This window comes from Solanum dulcamara, chromosome 6, assembly GCF_947179165.1.
Source record: "Solanum dulcamara chromosome 6, daSolDulc1.2, whole genome shotgun sequence".
In the NCBI taxonomy this organism is placed as follows: domain Eukaryota; kingdom Viridiplantae; phylum Streptophyta; class Magnoliopsida; order Solanales; family Solanaceae; genus Solanum; species Solanum dulcamara.
In genome coordinates, this window is record NC_077242.1 from 60,780,559 (window position 1) to 60,800,700 (window position 20,142).

A 20,142-nucleotide genomic window follows, 5' to 3' on the forward strand; every position below is an offset into this window, starting at 1 on the left:
CAGCACTCCAGGACTCCAACATTTCCCAAACCACTGCCACTCCAACAAGCCTCTACGGCAGCAAGCTTTGATGTTCAAATTGTCTCTTCAACTTGGCTGTCTCTTTTTTTGATAGTTATAGCCCCTTTGAAGATACTTATTGGGATCAATGTAAAAGGGAGAGTCTCCCTTGTTTTGCCTTTGAGTGTAGTTTGTTGTGCAGCTGCAGGTTTCAGCCACCTTTGGGTAAACCTTGGGATGGCATACTACTTTGTTTTCCCCTCTTGTACAGGTACAACAAAGAGTAGTAGCTCCTCATCTAAGAGATACTACACTCTTCAAGCTCTGACTAAGACCAAGCTACAGCAGGGTAGGCTGTGCAGGGTGATATGCACCATGTGGCCCTGCACCAAGGCCTCCAAAGGTTGTAGGATTACAGTAATGGTAGTAGTGGCAAAGCTCAAGAAGTTTCAGCTCAAACGGATAATTGGAGACGTTAGTCGAGCGACCTTGAAAAAGTCAGCAGACTTAAGCTTAAAGAGGGAGCATTTTGCAATTGGGAAATTCCAACTTGTGGAAAAGGCCTTCAAATGTTACAGGACTACAGAAGAGTCTATTTGGGCAAAGCCCAAGAAGTTTCAACTCAAACAGATAATTGGAGACGTTAGTCGAGCGACCTTGAAAAAGCTAACAGGCTCCAATGCACTCTCAGAGGTCCTGTCTTTTTTGCTACCTTGTACAAGTCTTTTATTGTTGTTGTTTGTTTGTTGTGTAGTTGCAGGTGGTTGGAGGGATACATCAACATGCTCTAACAACAACTACATAGAAGACACCACAGATACAACCACCAAATCAATTATCTTCACCAAGAGGGCTACAAAAGGATTGTGCAGAATTGCAAGTCCCTCCTGGTTTCTGTGTTTGTTTGGTTGCTTGTCTTTGTTTGATTGTTTTTGTGTAGGTGCAACAATCACTGGGGAGCTATTCACTAGCAACAACATTAAACTCCAGCAGAACAAGTTGGAGATGCTCACTAGGAATCTTCAGCAGCAATCCCACAACAACTACTCCAGCTCTTGTTTTTGTTCTTCTTCATCTTTTGGGACCTTGCCTTTTTCCCTTTATGCAGGCCCTGGCAGGTCTGCTGCAACTACAACTCAGGCCACAACTGCAACAACTGAGCATCTAGTGGAGATTTTTCATCATCCCAGGACTGCAACACCTCTTAAAGCACTGCTAACCAATCACACCCACATGGCAGCAAACTTTGATGATCCAACTGTCTCTTCAACTAGGCTGTCTCTATTTTTCATAGTTATAGCTTCTTTGAAGACTACTGTTAGCATCAATGTAAAAGGGGGAGTCTCCCTTGTATTGCTTCCAATGAGTGTACCTTGCTGTGCAGCTGCAAGTTTCACCTTCCACCCTTGGGCCAACCTTAGGAAGACCTCCTGCTATGAATTCCCAGCTATAGCTGAATCCAAGCTACTGCAGGGCATGCTGGGCTGGCTGATAACATCAGGGCTGAGCTACATATTGAGGCCATCACAAGGAAGCCCTCTTAACCTGCAACTGCTGAACAACTCCCTCTCTGACCAACAGAGCTACAGAATTGTGATTTGTCTCCTGGTTTACCTTATTGTGCAGGAATCCTATTTGGTTTTCTTGCAGGTACACAACTCTACTGAGCTGAAACAAGTGCAACCTTGCACCAGCACAGCTCAGAAGTGCAGGCCACCAATGTTGGCAAAGTGGAGACACAATTACAAAGTTGCAGCCCCTCTCTCTATTGTTGGTTGCTTTTTGTGCAGGGACACCATTGCCTCATCATCCACCTTCCCCCTTACACTTGCAGAGATGCAACACATTGCAGACCTGTACTCCTTTCTTGTTTATCTCTCTTTTGCAGGATTTGGTAACTTGTACAAGCATGATATTCTAAGCAGCTGTGACACTCCTAAGAAAGCTTGGAGCCTTTCATTTCTTGGTCATTTGGTTTGTACAGGATCTCAGACAAGAACCTCCTCCAGGCCTTTTGTTGCAGCACCTGCACCAACAGCAGCCTCCAACAACGAATTCAACAACTTCACCCTGCAGTTCACAACAGCCTTCATAGCTCCCTCACTAGCTGGCTTCTTCTTCCTTGTGCAGGTCCACAAAGATTCAAACAAAGGGAGACAACAACCATTCAAGCAGGGGCCTTCCTGCAGCAGCCTTCTTGTATCCAAGTTTTTTTTGGAGCTCCTTGTTTGTTTACTTGTGGGTGTGCAGGTACCTAAGAGCCCCTGAACAACCTCAGCAGCTCTGGAACCTTGCAAAGTGCAAGGAACACTCAGTTATTCTTCCAAGCAGATGCTCAAGCCAGGGATGCATCACCTACAAGCTACATTTTTCTGCTATTCATTCACTCATTTTCCTCAACAACAACTCCAAGGCTGCTGGCTACTATAGCTCCATATACTTCCTCTCCTTTCATCCTCCTTAGCTGATAATCATGATACTGATGCAGTTGCATACTTCATCTGGAATTACTTGGTACGACAAGACTAAAAAGGGCAAAGATGAAAAGAACTTTCTCATCCCATGCGAGATAGAAGTTTCGTATACTTGTTCTTCTTCAATTTAGCTATATATGATACGTAGCATAGTTGAATAGGACTAGTGTAGGTTACTTTCTTGTTTTCTCATGGAAGGGGAGAGTCTCCCTCATTTATGCTTTCTTAGTCGACTTGTACCGGGAGGAGTCCTCTCATAGGTTTACTGCTTTCTAGTTATAGTTAGCCCTTTTTGTACCGGGGATGAGTTAGCCGACCTTAGTAGGTTAGCCGACCTTAGTAGGTTAGCCGACTTATGAACCAATATAGGACCGGAGGTAAGGTTTTATGTCCCCCTCCTTGTATTTTTCTTTTGTTATTTATGTTAAGGCTTGGGGGTGACGCTCAACCCCTGACTGTGCACGAGAGGTGGGAGCCTCGTGTAGGGTCTGTTCCCATAAAAAAAAAAAAAATCAACAGTGATGGAAGTTGCATTCATGGCCAATGTGGAGGAGGAGGAATAATCAGAGACAACAATGGAAAGACTATTTTTGCTTATGCTATCAAACTTGGTCAGGGCACTAGCAACATGGCAGAAGCTGCTGCTATGTTGTTTGGTTTAAACTGGTGTGTGACCAAAGGCTACAGTGTGATATGAGGGGAAACAGACTCCATGTTACTCACCAAATGCATCACTAATGAGTGGAAAACACCATGGAAAATCAGCAAACATATTAATGAGATTCAGAATATGGTTGATACCCATGACGTCTCAGTCAGTCGTTGCTTCAGAGAAGCCCATAAACCTGCAGATAAATTGGCCACTATCAGTCATGGCTTGGAGGAGATCACATTTTCAACTCTTCTCTGAACTCCTTGTACAGGTGAAGGGCCTTGTAATTATGGACCAATGGAGCTTACCTTCATTTAGGAACAGTCAAACTAAACCTGCTAACATCATCTATGAACCCCCTTGAACAGACTTGTATAAAAGTCCTTTTGGTTAGGATAGCTCTTATGATTTAGTCTCATCTCAATGATCACGTACACAGTCTGGGATGCCAGACTCAAATTGTAACCTTTTGCACATCAATGATCAATGGAGACCCAATTCAAAAAAAAAAAAAAAGTTGAAAGTGAGAGGAGAAATTTTGAGTAATCATGGAGAGGTACAAGAGGAGATACTCACCTTTTATGAAAAGCTTTATTTAGAAGCAGAAGACTGGAGACCACACCTGAAAATGAGGAATTGCCCTATGATTGGAGCAGAGGAGAACAACATGCTAATGGCACCAATGGAGGAACAGGAGATTCTGCAGAGCGTCAAATCATGTGCAGCTGACAAAGCACCAGGGCTAGATGGATTTTCTATGTCTTTTTTCAGTCAGTATTGGGACACTATCAATCCTGAACTGGTGGCTGCAGTTCAGAATTTCCAAAAGGCAGAAGTCTTTGAAAGAAGCATCAATGCTACATTTTAGCATTAATTCCTAAAAAAATGGGAGCTATGGAGCTAACTGACTTCAGACCTATAAGCTTGATAGGAGGAGTATACAAGATTATAGCCAAGCTTTTGGCAAAAAGACCAAAAAAGATGATCCACAACCTAGTGGATAGACAACAAAAGGCGTTCATAAAAGGAAGGCAAATTATGGATGCGGTATGGATAGCAAATGAGTGTGTGGAGTCCAGACAAAGAAGCAAACAACCTGAAATTCTATGCAAACTTGATATCTAGAAGGCTTATGATCACTTGAACTGGGATTTTTTGATACTGATGATGCAAAGGATGGGCTTTGGAGCCAAGTGGATAAGATGGATGAAATACTGCATTAGCACAGTAAAGTTCTCATTCCTAATAAATAGGACCCCTTGTGGATTTTTGATTTTTATCCTCTCAAAGGGGACTAAGACAAGATGATCCCCAAATATGTGTCCACCACACCTTCGACAAGATGATCCCCAAATATGTGTCCACCACACCTTCCCATGACCTTAGAAAGGAAGGTGTGGAGGACACGTATAAGTGTAGAAGGTTAGTAGGTAGTGTAGTGTTGGCTTGTTTAGGGTGGTTGGTGTTTGCCATTGTACAAGTTATAGTATTGTTTTTGGTATTTATCATTGTTTGGTATTGTTTTCAATAACCTATCCTAGTATGCTGTTAATTGTGTTTCGATCATGCCACTATTTGTTGTTGTTTTTGCTCTCTTCTGGTAGACTTTGCATGGTTTCCTTATTACCTGCTATAGTTTCTTCACTGTCTTCTTCTTCATTGTACCAGGATTCGCTGCACTTGAGCCGAGAGTCTTTCGAAAACAGCCTCTCTACCTCCACGAGGTAGTGGTAAGGTCTTCATACATTCTACCCTCCCAGACCCCACTTGTGGAATTTCACTGGGCATGTTTTGTTGTTGTTTCATCCTAGCCATGAAAGGTCTAAGTAACTTATACAGACAGCCAGGGAAAAAGATCGGGTCAGGGGATTTCAAGTGGACAACAGAGCCATAAACAACTGGGAGATAACTCATCTGCATACTGCAGATGATACTCTAGTTTTTATGGAGCAGCTACTGACCAGATGCTGATACCAAGGGTGATTTTCATTATTTTTGAAGTTGTCTCTGGTTTAAATATCAATTGAGGTATGAGCTACATATACCCTATTAATGAAGTGACAGAGGTGGACAATCTGACAGCTATTATGGATGGAAGAGTAGGGGAAGTACTAACTAATTACTTAGGAATGCCTTTGGGAGCCAAAAGCAAATCAAAGAGGATATGGAATGGAGGGATAGAAAAGTGTGAAAAAAAGTTAACCAATTGGAGGAGTTAGTACCTTTCCTTGGAGGGTAGATTGATCATGGTCAATACTCAATAGTGTTCTGGATGCAATGCCTGCATACATGATGTCAGTGTTCCTAGCCCCTGACAATGTGATCAAGAGAATAGACATGCTAAGAAGAATCTTTTTGGCAAGGAAATGAAGACGAGAAAATTTCATCTGATCAAATGGGAAGAGGCTATGAAAAGCTAAGAAGGAAGGAGGAGTGGCGATCAAGAATATGAAGATGCAAAACAGAAGCCTAATGATGAAGTGGTTATGAAAATGTGTCACAAGAGAGAATATGTTGTGGAAGGAGGTCATTAGTGCAAAGTATGAGATGGAGGCTAAATAGATTACCAAAATGGTGACCACCCCCTATGGAGGTCAGTCAGGAATTTGTGGCCATTACTACTGCCCTAAATAAATTTTAAGGTGGGGAATGGACTGAAAGTGTCGTTCTAGGAGGACAATTGGATAGACTAGAGACCTTTGAAGAAACTATTGCCTGATCTACACCTACTAAGCTTTCAGCAACAGACCAATGTTTCTGAAATGTGGACAGGTCAGGGATGGAACCTTCACCTCCGGAAAAATTAAATGACTAGGAAATGGTAAGGATAGGTGCCCTCTATAACACTCTGGCCCCTTTCAACTAGGGGTGGGCATGGTATAGTGTATACCGAATATCATATCGAAACCGAAATTTTCTATACCACAATATGGATATTATGGTATTTGACATGCCTTTAAATTTTTTGGTATTTCATAAATACCATGTACCAAACCAAAGTTTTATAGTAATATATAGAACCCATATATTATATTTAAGATTATTAAATATAAATATATATCAGCAAATTATACAGTCAAAAATTAGGACTATCCTTAAATTTAGGTAATATAGTTTAAGCTTTGCATCTTTGACTTCACAGTGAAAGCATAATAGGACTATGCTTAATTAATTTTAGGTAATTGATGTGTCGCGTATTTACGACACTTTCGACGCTCAAAACGGTGAATTAGTGAGTTTCAAGCATGTTTTTGTAAATATGATGTGCGTTTTGTTCATTTTGTAGAAAACTAAGTCGCACATGAGTTTTGGGATTATTTTTAGTTCTGAGGAGTTTTCGCTCAGAAAAATGTTGCAGGTAAGGACCACGAGTGCCACCACGGTCCGTGATGCCTTATACGGCCGTGGTGGCTGGCCATTGTGTTGATATGAGGGAGACCTGAAGCTGAGGAGAAATTTTGCTAAGTGGAACTCCACGAGACCCTTCACGGGCCGTGGCCAAGGATCGTGAAAGCCATGCTGAAGATTAGTGGAAATTGCCCAAGAAAAAGACCACGGACCCCATTACAGGGCGTGATGAGGACCACGAGGTGTGAAGAGTGCCCGTGAAGGAGCAGAGGCCCACACAGTTGTGGAGCTAAGTCAGACACCACGGAGCATAACCACGGGGCGTGAACATCAATACGGTCTGTGAAGCCTTGGCGTGAACTCTGCCGACTTAAGTTTTCCTAGTTGGTTTAGGATTGGATTTTGTACTTCTATAAATACCCAAACTCATTTTATTGTATGGGTTACGTAATTTTACTGATTTTTGAGTATTGTGAACATTGTGACAAGCATAACTTCGACTACTTTTCAAGATTCAAACGTGCAATCCAATGTTTTGTTCATTATTGATTCGTTGTTCGTTCTTGTGATTCAAGGTTTACTTTTCATAAACGTAAGTGTTGTCTTATGAATTCTACATTGATTCTTGATTCATTCTTGTAAATATAAGTAGCTAAATCCCATAACTAGGGTTGTGGGAACCATGACAGAACGAAGTAGGCAAACGTATAGGTGATTGTTGTTTAGTGTTTAGCATTGCATTGTAGTTTTCTTCGTTTTGTTTTCCTTTTAACGAGTGCACGCATTAAAACTCGCCTATATTCATTACTTGCTTAGGAGAGGGGTAGTGATTAGGAAACGAAAACTACAACAGAGATTCGAGGTCCAAAACCTTCGTCTAAGAACTTGAGCCCAGGAAGGGATAGTTTTCTGAGGTCAAAAGCAAGGGTTAGTTCGATACACATTCGGAGACCGAAAGGTAAAGAATGAAATTCATCTAATAGGATCGAGAGATGTTTAGATGTACATAACTTGCTAAATTTTGCATGCGACGCATTGATACGATATCACTAATACGAAACGTCTACTAAGTTACATGTCATGGGGAACATAGTCCTAGCTACCTTTTCATATTATTTACAACCTTAAGCCTGTTTCTCTCTGTTACTACGAACATTTACTTATTAAACAACAAAAACCCCATTTAATTTATGTAATATTACTTTCTGGAAATAGTGACTACAACTGAGTTGAAGTGCTAGTAGACTTATTTCCCTCACATTCCCTGTGGGTTTGATCCCAACCTAGTTGGGTTCTATATTTGGCAGCGACCGCTTTATACTTCTTAATTGAAGTATAAGTTTGGGCGTATCAAATTTTGGCGCCATTGCCGTGTCTAATAAGGGAGTTGTGTGAGTCTACGGGTGTCCCAGTGAGCAAGTACTATGGTCTCCACACCACGGTCAAGAAGTCTACAAATGCGGTGTTGATTAAAGATATGCACAACCCGCTCTATAAGACCAAGCTGGGTCGACTATCATGCTTGTACCTATGACCACAGGTCCACCTCCTCCTACACTGTCTTTGGAGGGAGCTACTACAGTTCCTCTGACAGATGAGGCCACAGAGCAGCCCGAGGGCAACACCAGGCCACAACCACAGTTATGATCACTGTACCATATGCCTTCCTTGAGAGATTGGTGCAGCATCAGCGATAGACACGGGCCTTAGTAGATGAGGTTATTGAGTGGCTACCAAGGGTAGTCCAAGCTCAAATAAAGCAAGAAGCAGCCCAACTTCGCTCTGAGTTCAGGCAGGAGATCTCTCTCGTCCAGGGTCGTGTGGATGGCCTTGAAGCCCACCTAACAGAGAAGAGTGGCAGGTTGAGTGCTGAGGAGACCGAGTCCATGTCGGCACAGTTGGCCGCCTTGCATCAGGACTTGGATAGATTGCAAGAAAAGTCGACCACTGTTGCTCCTGCTATTGCTATAGATGCCTTGATGCAGCTGTTATCTGCACCTCCTGAGCCCGTTCGATTAGATGTGTAGGGCTCCGTTTCAGCACCCAAGCTCGATAAAAAGGGCAAGAAACGTCGAGATAGACACAGCTCCTGCGATGATGCAGCAAAAGAGAAGAGGGCTGAGGAAAAGCGCGCCCGAAAAACTTTGCGCATTTCTAAAAGGGAAGCCAAAGAAAGAGCACAGCTAGAGCGACAGCAGCTTGAAGCTGCAAAGGTTGGAGCATCGGCTAGTGGAGTCTCTCCTCTTAAGACTATTGAGACCCATGTTCCAGATATCACTCCTAGTGAGGTGCCTTCCAACACGCTCACTCCTGCTACGGGGCGATGACCCTTCGGGTGAGCCCACATCATTGAGTCCACCGGCCACTGCTGGTGCCACGATAGAGCCACCAACTGACAGCTAGGGCGTCGCAGGTATGATCGCCTCCCTTGTATTTACTTTTGAGTGCTTTGACGTGCATTGAGGACAATGCACAACTTTTTGATGAGGGGTGGGGCATCCTGACCGCTAGGGAGTATTTGTTGCCATGTTTCTTTTCTCTCAAGCATAATATCTAGTAGAACTGGAATGTTTAGATTGTTTTTGTGTAAATACAAGAGTCTATAAAAGTATATAGTAGCCTGTGAAAATGAATGCTTTGAACTGAACAAAAATGACTCCCAATAGGAAGTATTTGTTGCCATGTTTCTTTTCTCGCAAGCGTAATATCTAGTAGAACTAGAATGTTTAGATTGTTTTTGTGTAAATACAAGAGTCTATAAAAGTATATAGTAGCCTGTGAAAATGAATGCTTTGAACTGAACAAAAATGACTCCCAATAGGAAGTATTTGTTGCCATGTTTCTTTTCTCGCAAGCGTAATATCTAGTAGAACTAGAATGTTTAGATTGTTTTTGTGTAAATACAAGAGTCTATAAAAGTATATAGTAGCCTGTGAAAATGAATGCTTTGAACTGAACAAAAAAGACTCCCAATTGAATTTTTTTTAAATGCTACGCGATTGCGTCCGAACTATGAAAACTGACTTGTTAGGATCTTTATAGGACATTGTACATATTGACTTGTCAATCAAATGCAAGCTAGAACATGACAGTGTTGATTGGTGTTGAATAGTGTAACATATGTGTCGTGTGTGTGAGCTGAACTACCTAGTTCGCAGAATGCATCTGTAAGCTAGAACTTGCCTGGTTAATCTCACTGAAATGATTGAATAGCTTGATTAGGACAGGATCATAGGCCGTTGTTGAAAATGAGTCACTTCGCTTAAAAATAACCAACCAAATGAAAGTGTACCCTTTGAACCAAAAGTTTGAGCCTGAAAAAGACCTTTCTTCGAAACAACACAATTCACCTTCTCCGTTTGACTGTAGACCTTTATCTTGGCCATGGTCCCTCTTAGGACAATGTGCATCTCAACTCAAGCTAAAAGCCTCAGTTGAGGGTGGCTACTATACAGAAAAGAAGAAAAGTTGGGGTTTGAAAAGAACTGTGTGATGAGAGGAAAAAGAAAAGTATTGGGTTGTGGCCTCTAAGGAAATGAAAGAACAAGGGTAAAACATCAGAAAATTAAAATTGTAACGATAAAAACACGTAGAAAAACAAAGAACAAAAGCGGAAACCACACCCGAGAGTACATAAAGAAAGAAAAAGGGGATGACACCAATTTGGGGTTGAAAAAAAAGTAGCTAAGTCAAAGTAGCGTCGTGGAGGGGCAAAATAGTCACTTTAATCCTAAATGTATCCTACCCGAGCCTACGTTACAAGCAAAGAAAGTCCTAATGTGATCCTAAAAGATCTATTCCAAAGTTAAAATATCACACCATACTGTACCATGTCCATCCCTACTTTCAACAACCTAACTGGGGAAGAAGATACTGCAATATGGAAATTAGTCAACAAAGGAGTCTTCTCTATAAATTCAGCATGCAGAAATCTCACCATTTCAAACAAAAGGATGGTGCAGTGGCCTTGGAAAATGATACGGGCAGCCTAAAATTCCATACAATGTCAATTGCTTCACATGGTTGTTGACCACAGATGTAGTACTGACACAGGAAAACATGAAGAAAAGGAAGTACCAATTGTACTCCAGATGTTACCTATGTGAAGAACAAACAAAGACAGTCAACCATCTTTTTTTACACTGTAAATGGCTATGGAGATTATTCATTTGTTTGAGGAAAATCACTTGGGTGAAACCAAGGAACATAGAAGGAATGTTGAAGTGTTGGATTAGAGTTGGTGATGCTTAATAAAAGGAGGAGAGACGGAAAATTGTCCCAGCTTATATATTGTGGTGTGGAAAGAAAGAAATCAAAGATATTTTTAGGGTAAGCTGAGCAATTTACAGAATTTTAAGATGTATTGCATGGCTTTGTATTACTTTTGGTGTGAACAAAACTGTTAGGACATACAGAAGATATTTTTGATGTTTTAGATATGTGTAACAAAAAGTGCAAATAGGTTTCCTAGATTGTAATACTTTTGGAAGGGGGACTACACTTTGATGTAATATACTTGTGGATATATAGATAGAAAAAAATAAGTTGCCGAGAGAAAAAGGTTACATTGTGTGGTGTGTAGTGTGAGATGCCATCTTAAAATTAAAGAAAAAGGAGGAATTATGAGATGGTGCCCTTTGTTTAAGGAGTCCAAAGAGGACTATATTCTATTGTTGCAGTGACTGATAGCATCGGAGTTGTGGACACTTGTATGCTCAATTATCTAGGTGTTACAAAGATTGGCAGCAAGAGGGAGATAGCTTGGAAAACATTTCCATTTCTGATGCCTTTTCTGGATAATGAGGACTTAAAGAAATATACAATTGTTTCAAAACAGTGATAGCAAGCAGTACATAATATCTTTTGTTTCACTAGTAGCTATTATCTAAAGAGATGGTACCGTGTACTAATTGTTGGGAAAATTCATAGATGACTGCAGTGAGCCATATACTCATTTTTTACATATATTAGACAGTGTTTTGGTGTTTATGAAATGTTTTGACTTTTCCAAAAGTATATAAAAAAAAACCCATAAAATGAAAATACAATCCAGAAAGTTAACAAACTGCAGTATGATCTACCATCAATGGAACAATTTTTAGCCATAAGAAAAGTGATCTCAAATGGTATTTACCTACCGATAGATGAAGTTATTAAGAAATTAGCAAATCATTCTAGAACAAAATAAATCTCACAATATAAACCAGTATCTAAAAGTTATAAGAGAAATAAAAGAAGTTACTATTTTAGAAAATCAATATATAAATTATTTTTCCGGCGAGGTTTCCTCCGGCGAAGTCTACTTTTTCTTCTTTGTTTCTTCTTCTTCTTTATTTTCCCGGCGAAGCTCTTTTTCTCCGGCAAGAGTTTCTTTTATTCTTCATTTAGTGTTTAGTGTTCTTGATTTGTCTATTAGCTAGTGTGTGTTGTCTCTTTACTATACATTCTATATTGTCAATTAGTTTCTCGTTGCTCGTATTTTCTGGATCTATTTGTTCACAGTTTATCACTTTGTAGTTCTTATCGTTTTAGTGTCTTTGGTAACTGATGGTGGACTAGGGTCATGTTCTCAATTGGGGTTGAAGGCGAGGGGAAATAGTGGTAAGAGGGAGAAGGGTTTTTGTAAGTTGAGAGTAGGATCGTGGAACATAGGGACGTTTACAGGGAAGTCCATAGAGCTAATGAAGAGTCTTAAGAGAAGAAAAATTAATATAGCCTGTGTTCAAGAGACTAGATGGGTAGGTTCCAAAGCTTGGGATGTGGACGGTTTTAAATTATGGTACTCAGGAGGCTCAAGAGATAGGAATGGAGTAGGTATTCTAGTCGACGCAGATCTTAGGGAGTGTGTGGTTGAGGTAAAGAGGATTAGTGATAGGATGATGTTTATTAAGCTAGTTATAGGCAGGCTTATTGTGAACGTTGTTAGTGCGTATGCACCCCATGTGGGCCTGGATGAAAAAGTCAAAAGGCTCTTTTGGGAGGGTTTGGATGAGGTAGTGAGAGGTATACCGAGTACCGAAAAGATTTTCATTGGTGGAGATTTCAATAGGCATATTGGTACTACTCCTGATGGTTTTGATAATGCCCATGGAGGCTTTGGTTTTGGGGAAAGGAATGGCGGCGGGATTTCCCTTCTGGAGTTTGCTAAAGATTTTGAATTGGTTATTGCTAACTCGTGCTTTATGAAGAGGGATAATAGATTGGTCACCTTTAGTAGCACGGTAGCTAGGACTCAAATTGACTACTTGCTTCTCCAGAAGGGTGATAAAGGCCTTTGAAGGATTGCAAGGTTATTCCGAGTGAAAATATTACTACTCAACATAAGCTTTTGGTGATGGACTTGGAGATTAAGAAGGCTAGGAGAAAGAAGACCCTTTTATGACCGACCGAGGATTAGGTGGGGGGCCTAACTCCCACCCTTTCTCGGGAGATGAAGGAGAAGTTGACTATTTTAGGGGCTTGGAGTACTAGCGGGGATGTGAACATGTGGAACATAACAGCTGGTTGCATTAGAAAAGCAACTACCGAGGTTCTAGGGGTATCGAGAGGAATCTTTGGTGGTCGTCAAGGAAATTAGTGGTGGAATGGAGAAGTACAAGGCAAAGTGAAAGCCAAGAAGATTGCCTATATGGAGTGGTTGGAGTGCGTGGATGAAGAGGAGAAGAGTCAGCTTAAAGATATATATAAGAAGGCGAAGTCAACAGTCACCAGTGCTAAGACGGCAGCTTTTGAACGCTTATATGTCGAGTTAGGGGAAAAAGGTGGGGATAAGAGATTGTATAGACTCGCCAAAACGAGAGAGAAAAGCCCGTGACCTGGATCTAGTAAAGTGCATCAAGGACGAGGAAGGTGAAGTGTTAGTGGATGAGACCTGTATCAAGCAAAGGTGACAAGCTTACTTCCACAGACTCTTAAATGAAAAAGGAGACAGAGACATTGTACTGGGTGATTTGGCATACTCTCATAGTCTTCGAGACTTTGGGTACTGCAGGTGATTTAGGGTTGAGGAGGTTAGACGTGCTATTAGCAGGATGAGGAAAGGAAGAGCGACTGGGCCCGATGAGATTTTGGTGGACTTTTGAAAAAGCATTGACAAGGCAGGTTTGGAGTGGTTGACTAAGTTGTTTAATGTTATTTTGAAGACTGCTAAGATGGCCGATGAATGGAGGTGGAGTACTATGGTTCCATTGTACAAGAACAAGGGTGATATCCAAAACTGTAATAATTACAAGGGTATCAAATTGCTAAGCCACACTATGAAGATTTGGGAAAGAGTGGTAGAGATGAGGGTGAGGAGAGTAGTGTCAATCTCATAGAACCAGTTTGGATTCATGCTGGGGCGATCGACTACTAAAGCAATTCATCTTATGGGGAGACTGGTGGAAAAATTTAGACAAAGAAAAAGGGATCTCCATATGGTGTTCATTGATTTGAAAAGGCTTATGACAAAGTTCCAAGAGATGCTCTCTGGAGGTGTCTGGAGGCTAAAGGTGTCTCGATGGTCTATATTAGGGCGATAAAGGACATGTATGCTGGAGCCAAGACTCAGGTTAGGACGGTGGGAGGTGACTCAGAGCATTTTTCTGTTGAGATAGGACTACATCAGGGATCTGTGTTGAGTCCTTTCCTTTTTGCCTTGGTGATGAATGAGCTGACAAGGTCTATTTAGGAGGAGGTTCCATGATGTATGTTATTTGCGGAGGACACAGTTTTGATTGATGAGACTCGAGATAGAGTTAACGATAGGCTGGAGGTTTGGACACAACACTAGAGTTCAAATGGTTCATATTGAGCAGGACCAAAACAGAATGCTTGGAATGCAAATTTAGTTTTGCGATTGAGGAAGAGGGCATGGAAGTGAGGCTTGCCACTCAACCTATCCCCAAGACAGAAAGCTTTAAATATCTCGGATCCATCATCCAGAGTAGTGGGGACATCGATGATGATGTCACGCACCGCATTGGGGCAGCGTCGATGAAATGGAGGCTTGCCTCTGGAGTCCGGTGTGATAAGAAAGTACCACCTAAACTTAAAGGTAAGTTCTACAGAACAGTGGTTAGACCAACGTTGTTGGCAGTAAAGAACTCCCATGTTCAGAAGATGCATGTGGCGAAGATGAGAATGCTGAAATAGATGTGTGGACACACTAGGAGTGATAAGATCAGAAATGAGGTTATTCGGGAGAAGGTGGGAGTGGCATCTGTGGCAGACAAGATGAGAGAAGCGAGACTAAGATGGTTTGGGCGTGTGCAGAGGAGGGATGTCGACGCCCCAGTTAGGAGGTGCAAACGGTTGGGTTTGGGGATCATGCGGAGGGGTAGGGTTATACCAAAAAAGTATTTGAGAGAGGTGATTAGACAAGATATGGCGCTACTCCATATCACCGAGGACATGACCTTAGATAGAAAGGAGTGGAGGTCGCGAATTAGGGTAGAAGGATAGTAGGGGTAGAATGGTGTCTGGCCGTGTACCGGTTTAGGGTGGTCGTAGGTCTAGGTGTGACTTTATAGTTGTGTTGTTACTGCCTTTGATTATCACTTTATCACATTACTTTGCTATCGTTATTGTTCTTGCTATTCTTCTTGTTCTGTAAAATTTGCATCGCTATCATTATTGTTCTTGTTATTGCCTTTGATTATCACATTACTTTGCCATCATTATTATTCTTGTTATTCGTTTTTTGTGTCTTTATGCTATGTGTATTGTTTTTTTCTCTGTTACTTGGGACTGTGACTTTTGAGCCGAGGGTCTTTCGAAAACAGCTTCTCTATCTCCATGAGGTAGTGGTAAGGTCTGCGTACATCCTACCCAACCCAGACCCTACTAGTGGGATTTCGCTGGGTATGTTGTTGTTGTTGTTGTATTAAATAATTTGGAAAGAAAGAAGTTGCAGATGTTTTGAGATTTGAGAATAGGAGCAACTCTGTTAAGAAGATCAAATTGAATCGTACTTTGCTCTTTTGTTTTTGGTGGAAACAGTCTTAATCAGGATAAACTGTAGAAATTCTTGATGTGCTAAATTCCATCTAGATTGTTAGAAAAGCTTCAGTTTCTTAGAGTCAATTGTAAATATAGTTTCAGTACAACCTATGTACTGCTTTGTTCATTTTTAGGAATATACAAAGTTATCAGCTTCAAAAAAAAAACATGTTAAATAACACATAATGCAAGATAAAGAACATGAGAGAAAGAGAGAGAAAGAGAGAGAGAGAGAGATCTTAAGTAGACTAACGAATTACGCAGTTTTACCTTTTACATTACCTAACAAGTCTGCGCTCTAATCTAAAGAGCTTTTAGCTTCAAGCATTATGTGATTTTACCGAGTGTCTCATAGATTCAACATAATATTATGCTCTTGCAAGGCTTACGCTTTGGGTAACTCACAAGACTTAGCAAATGGGAAAAAATTAATCTAGTTTCGCCTCTACTATGATTCGCCTTGGTTCCCAAAATTGTTACTTTCACTCTTCGGCAATCAGACCACGCCTATGGATAAGAACAATACAAAATAAATTGCAAATTAACTGAATTTGACATCTACGTGTAGCTTCTGGTGTATTCTGATGCAGTCACTTGTTCAAGTTTAGGTTTTGCATTACCAGATATGCGTTCTTAATAATGATTCTTGAGCTCCATATATGCCTAGGTATCCCTCCTTTGAGTTTTGGATTCTTAACAAGTACTACACCAACGACATTACCTGATTTCTGAAATAATTTTATGGACATCTCTGCTTCAGAACAGTATTTAAGTGTTATAAATTCTGTTAAAAAAATACAGTTCAATTAAGTTCTTAATCAAGGCCATATACTTGTACCAAGATTCCCTAATAATAAAGGGACTTTGTCTTCAACTAATTTTAGAACATCGTCAAACTTTCCATACATGATCAAATTTTACAGTATCTTCTGGTAAATTTAGTCTTAAAATGGATTTGATCACGTTATGCTAATAAGCGCCCCCAAAGCATACATGTTTATAATATTTTCCCAACAAAATCTCTCAAGAGTTCACAAATCATAACTCAGTACATAGACAGCACCGCGAAACAAAATTGAAACAATCAATTTGAACTCACTATGATCATTGCTAATTCCCACATTGCTCAATTTTTTTACTTTTAATTTCTTTTCAAAAATGGGGTAGGGGAGGTGGGGAATAACACCTTCTGAACATTCAGAGTCTAAAAGTAAGTTCAGGTAGCGCCAACCAATTGAGCTACTTAGATTTTCTCAAAATATTGCTCAATGGATAACAAACAAACACCCAATTCCCAGAGATAAAAACTCACATTACCAGAAAAAGATAAGAAAAATTTCAATTGCAGTTCAAAACTATTACCAAAGGAAAACATGACAAATTGACCAAAAAAACAACAGTACCTCAACAACACGGGTGGCATGGCCAAATCCATGACCAGTAACATAATAAGCAAAGACAAATGACTTCTTCTCCGATCCCACCATTCTTGAAAAACCCCTTCTTCTTCTTTTTTTTCTCCTTCAACAATTTCAACTCACAAAACACCAAAAAAAAGTAATCTTTTTTATTATATGTGAGACCCCAAATGAAATTGTAACGGGTCAAGTCAATGCAAACACAAAAACCCAGAAAAATTCTTGAAAAATAAAACCAGATCCAACAAGATTTATGAGGGAAATGTATATGTGATCTCAATATTTATATACACAGTATAAAACAGAATGCTGATGTATGAATCTGTTTAGATTATTAGATAATGGGCGATAAAATCCAAATGGAATTTAACGAGAGTTAAACGGAAAGGAGATATATGATGAACAGAAATGCATCGAGAATAGTGAGGGCGGGAGAGTGTGGGATTCTCTCTATTTGGTTGTTGCAACCATTATTGCCTTTTCCATGTCTAAATTTTTGTTTGCTTTTTCTTCAACTTTTTGCCTCTTTTCATTCTTTTTAAGTCAAGCTATATTTCAATTTTTTGGTCAACATTTTTATTTTTGAACTTTTATTTTAATTTTTCTCCTTAAATATTCAGTAATGGCAAGGCAAAATTCTATGAATTAATTACGTGACAAATATAAAAGATTAAAAGAATGTGTCTATTTTCGTTTATTAGTTAAATTTGTTCTTAGTTATATTATAGAATTAAATATGTCCATGTCATTATTAAAATATACTAAAATAATCCTATTTTGGATAAATGTCCCAAATTAAACAAAATATTCAATTTCCCATAAATAACTCATTCCTCTTTTCTATTTCGATTCAACTCACTAAATTGGGTTTTTGTTCTTGTAGAGATTTTTGTGGTCTCATGAATGACAATATTCGTCTACGATTATATTCACTGATTAAATTTAAAGATTTTATTAGCATGTTTTTTGTTAAATTTTTCAGGGTGTGAAGTTAAAATGAAACTTTTAATGGATTTAGATCATAACAAGAAGGGAATCCAAATGAATTAACTTCATTATTACTGTAAACAGATTCAGTTTCTGAAGAAGAAAACACAACCCATAACTAGAATCTGAAGAACTCGAACTCGATTAAACAACATATTTAATGGATTAGGATGTTTATAATTGGATTTAATTTGATATATGTTATTTAGTTTAGTGAGTTGAGTAGGTTAAAAGAGGGGAATAGTTATTAGGAGAAATTGAGTATGTTTGTTTGATTTGGGAGATTCTTTTGAATATTTTGATAATGACAGAGGCATATTTGACCTTATAGTATAACTGAAGACAAATTTAACTTATAGACAAAAATAGGTAAGATTAAGACAATGATGTTATCATCGTCTCCTTTTCTCCATTTTCTTTTTTCTACAGAGACTCCACCCCCAAAAGCTATCAGATCCGACGCTGGTAGATCCCACAACAGGTTACGAGTTTTGAGGAATTCAAAACTTAAATATAGAGTATTGGACTAGATTTGAGTTAAATTTTAGATTTAGATTTTTTCAAGTTTGTTAGTTATTTGGATTGGTTGTAAGTGATTTGTAGTAATTTGAGTTAAATTTTAGAAGAGACGCAAAGAAGAAAACGGAGTCAGATTCTATATAATATTGTATAAATAGTTTATATAAGTTTATAAATACCTCTTATAATTTTGTGTTTGTATATTGCGTGTATAATATTGTATATCTAATTTTTTTAAAACATTGTTTTAATGCATTAGAGGTATAACATAGTATCGGGTGTATAATGTTATATATCAAATTTCTTAACACTAAGAATATAGTGAGCTATGCGACTCAAAACTTAATAACTAAGCTACGTAGATGTAATGTAGTGTTGTGAATTGTACTTTTTGCACAATTATCACAAATGTTAGAGAGTCATATGACATATACAAACAACTAATTTAAAGTTTGCTTACAAACAACTAAGACCTCATTTCTATAAGACTAATTTTAGTATACCTGCGTCACACATGCAGCATAGCACGGTTATACTTTGGTGCTGCTTTCTTGATTTATCTGTGATTGCCAATTCTATTTACAGTATTTCCTTTCAAAAATCATCTTTCAAATTAATGAAAAACAAAGATACTTCTTGATTAAAAGAGACTTCCATTTTGAATTAACCAAATTTCTTTTTCATTTGGGAAATTTCACTTTATCTAAAATCTATTTAATTTTTTAAGGTAGAAGTAAAATTGAAATTTAGTTATCATATTTTTCACGTTCCACTATAGGCATTTTAGCAAATTTTTAATCAATTCATTTTAGTCAATAATCTAAAGAAGTTTTGCTCCCTTTAGCAAACTTCACCAGAATGAAGTGCCAAATGTTTACACTCTTCACAACACTGCAATATATACTAAGTCCATTTTTAATGCAGCTAACTCTCTGTTGATTAATTCAAAATTAAACAACAAAGGATGAAATCATGCATTATTAGCATGGGGATACAATATAAGTAAATATAAAACTGTTAACGTCAATGAAACCTCGGGATTCGTTTGAAATTCACAGACACCAGGTATTAACAATTTCACATAAGTCACAAAGTCACGGAATGGACCCTTGAATTCGTTTGAAACCCCGTGTACACAAACCATATATGCTATCCTACTAAATTCGACGTTCCGGACTCACTAGAATCATCAGAATTTAAATTCAAGGTCTCCTTGAATCGAAACCTCTTTAGTCACAACTAAACTAGTTTAGGACTCAAAAAGATCAAAATGTTGTCGAAGCTCTCGAAAAGTACATAGAAACTCCTCCTAAGCCTAAAATCACCTCCTGAATCCAACGGAATAATCGAAAATCCAATCCAAGGATCCGAACTTCGAATATTGCCCAAAGTCAAATGTTAGTTCAAAATAACTCAGACTTCCAACTTAAGACCTCAAATCCATGAAACAACTCCCATTTCAGGAACAACGACTCTCATAGACCAAATTCCACATTTCGGAGCCGATGAACGGACGAAATTTTATTTCGAGACTCGTAACTCCTGTCGACACCAAACACCACTTTTGAACAACTTAAGCCTTCAAAACTCAAAAACTTTAATATTTCTCAGATTTCCGAAGAACTTCCAAAACCAACTCCAAATACCGATTAAATATGACTCGGGACAACTATCAGGAGGGGTAAAATGATCATTTTGTGAAAAAAATTCAAACACAGGGCTCGAACCCAAAAATTCTAATTAAGAGAGAAACAATCTCATCCAC

At 39.1% G+C, this 20,142-nt stretch overlaps 1 protein-coding gene across 3 annotated transcripts in view; it reads right to left on the bottom strand.

Moving 5' to 3' along the window:
• Positions 1–17,384, bottom strand: part of LOC129891222 (L-arabinokinase-like) — a 44,108-nt gene extending 26,724 nt beyond the window's left edge. For all 3 annotated transcript variants that reach the window (XM_055966519.1, XM_055966517.1, XM_055966516.1), the window contains exon 1: positions 16,857–17,384. In XM_055966519.1, the coding sequence (XP_055822494.1) occupies positions 16,857–16,940 (84 nt within the window). In that variant the 5' untranslated portion in view covers positions 16,941–17,384. The remainder of the gene's footprint in view (positions 1–16,856) is intronic.
• Between the last annotated feature and the right edge of the window lie 2,758 nt (positions 17,385–20,142).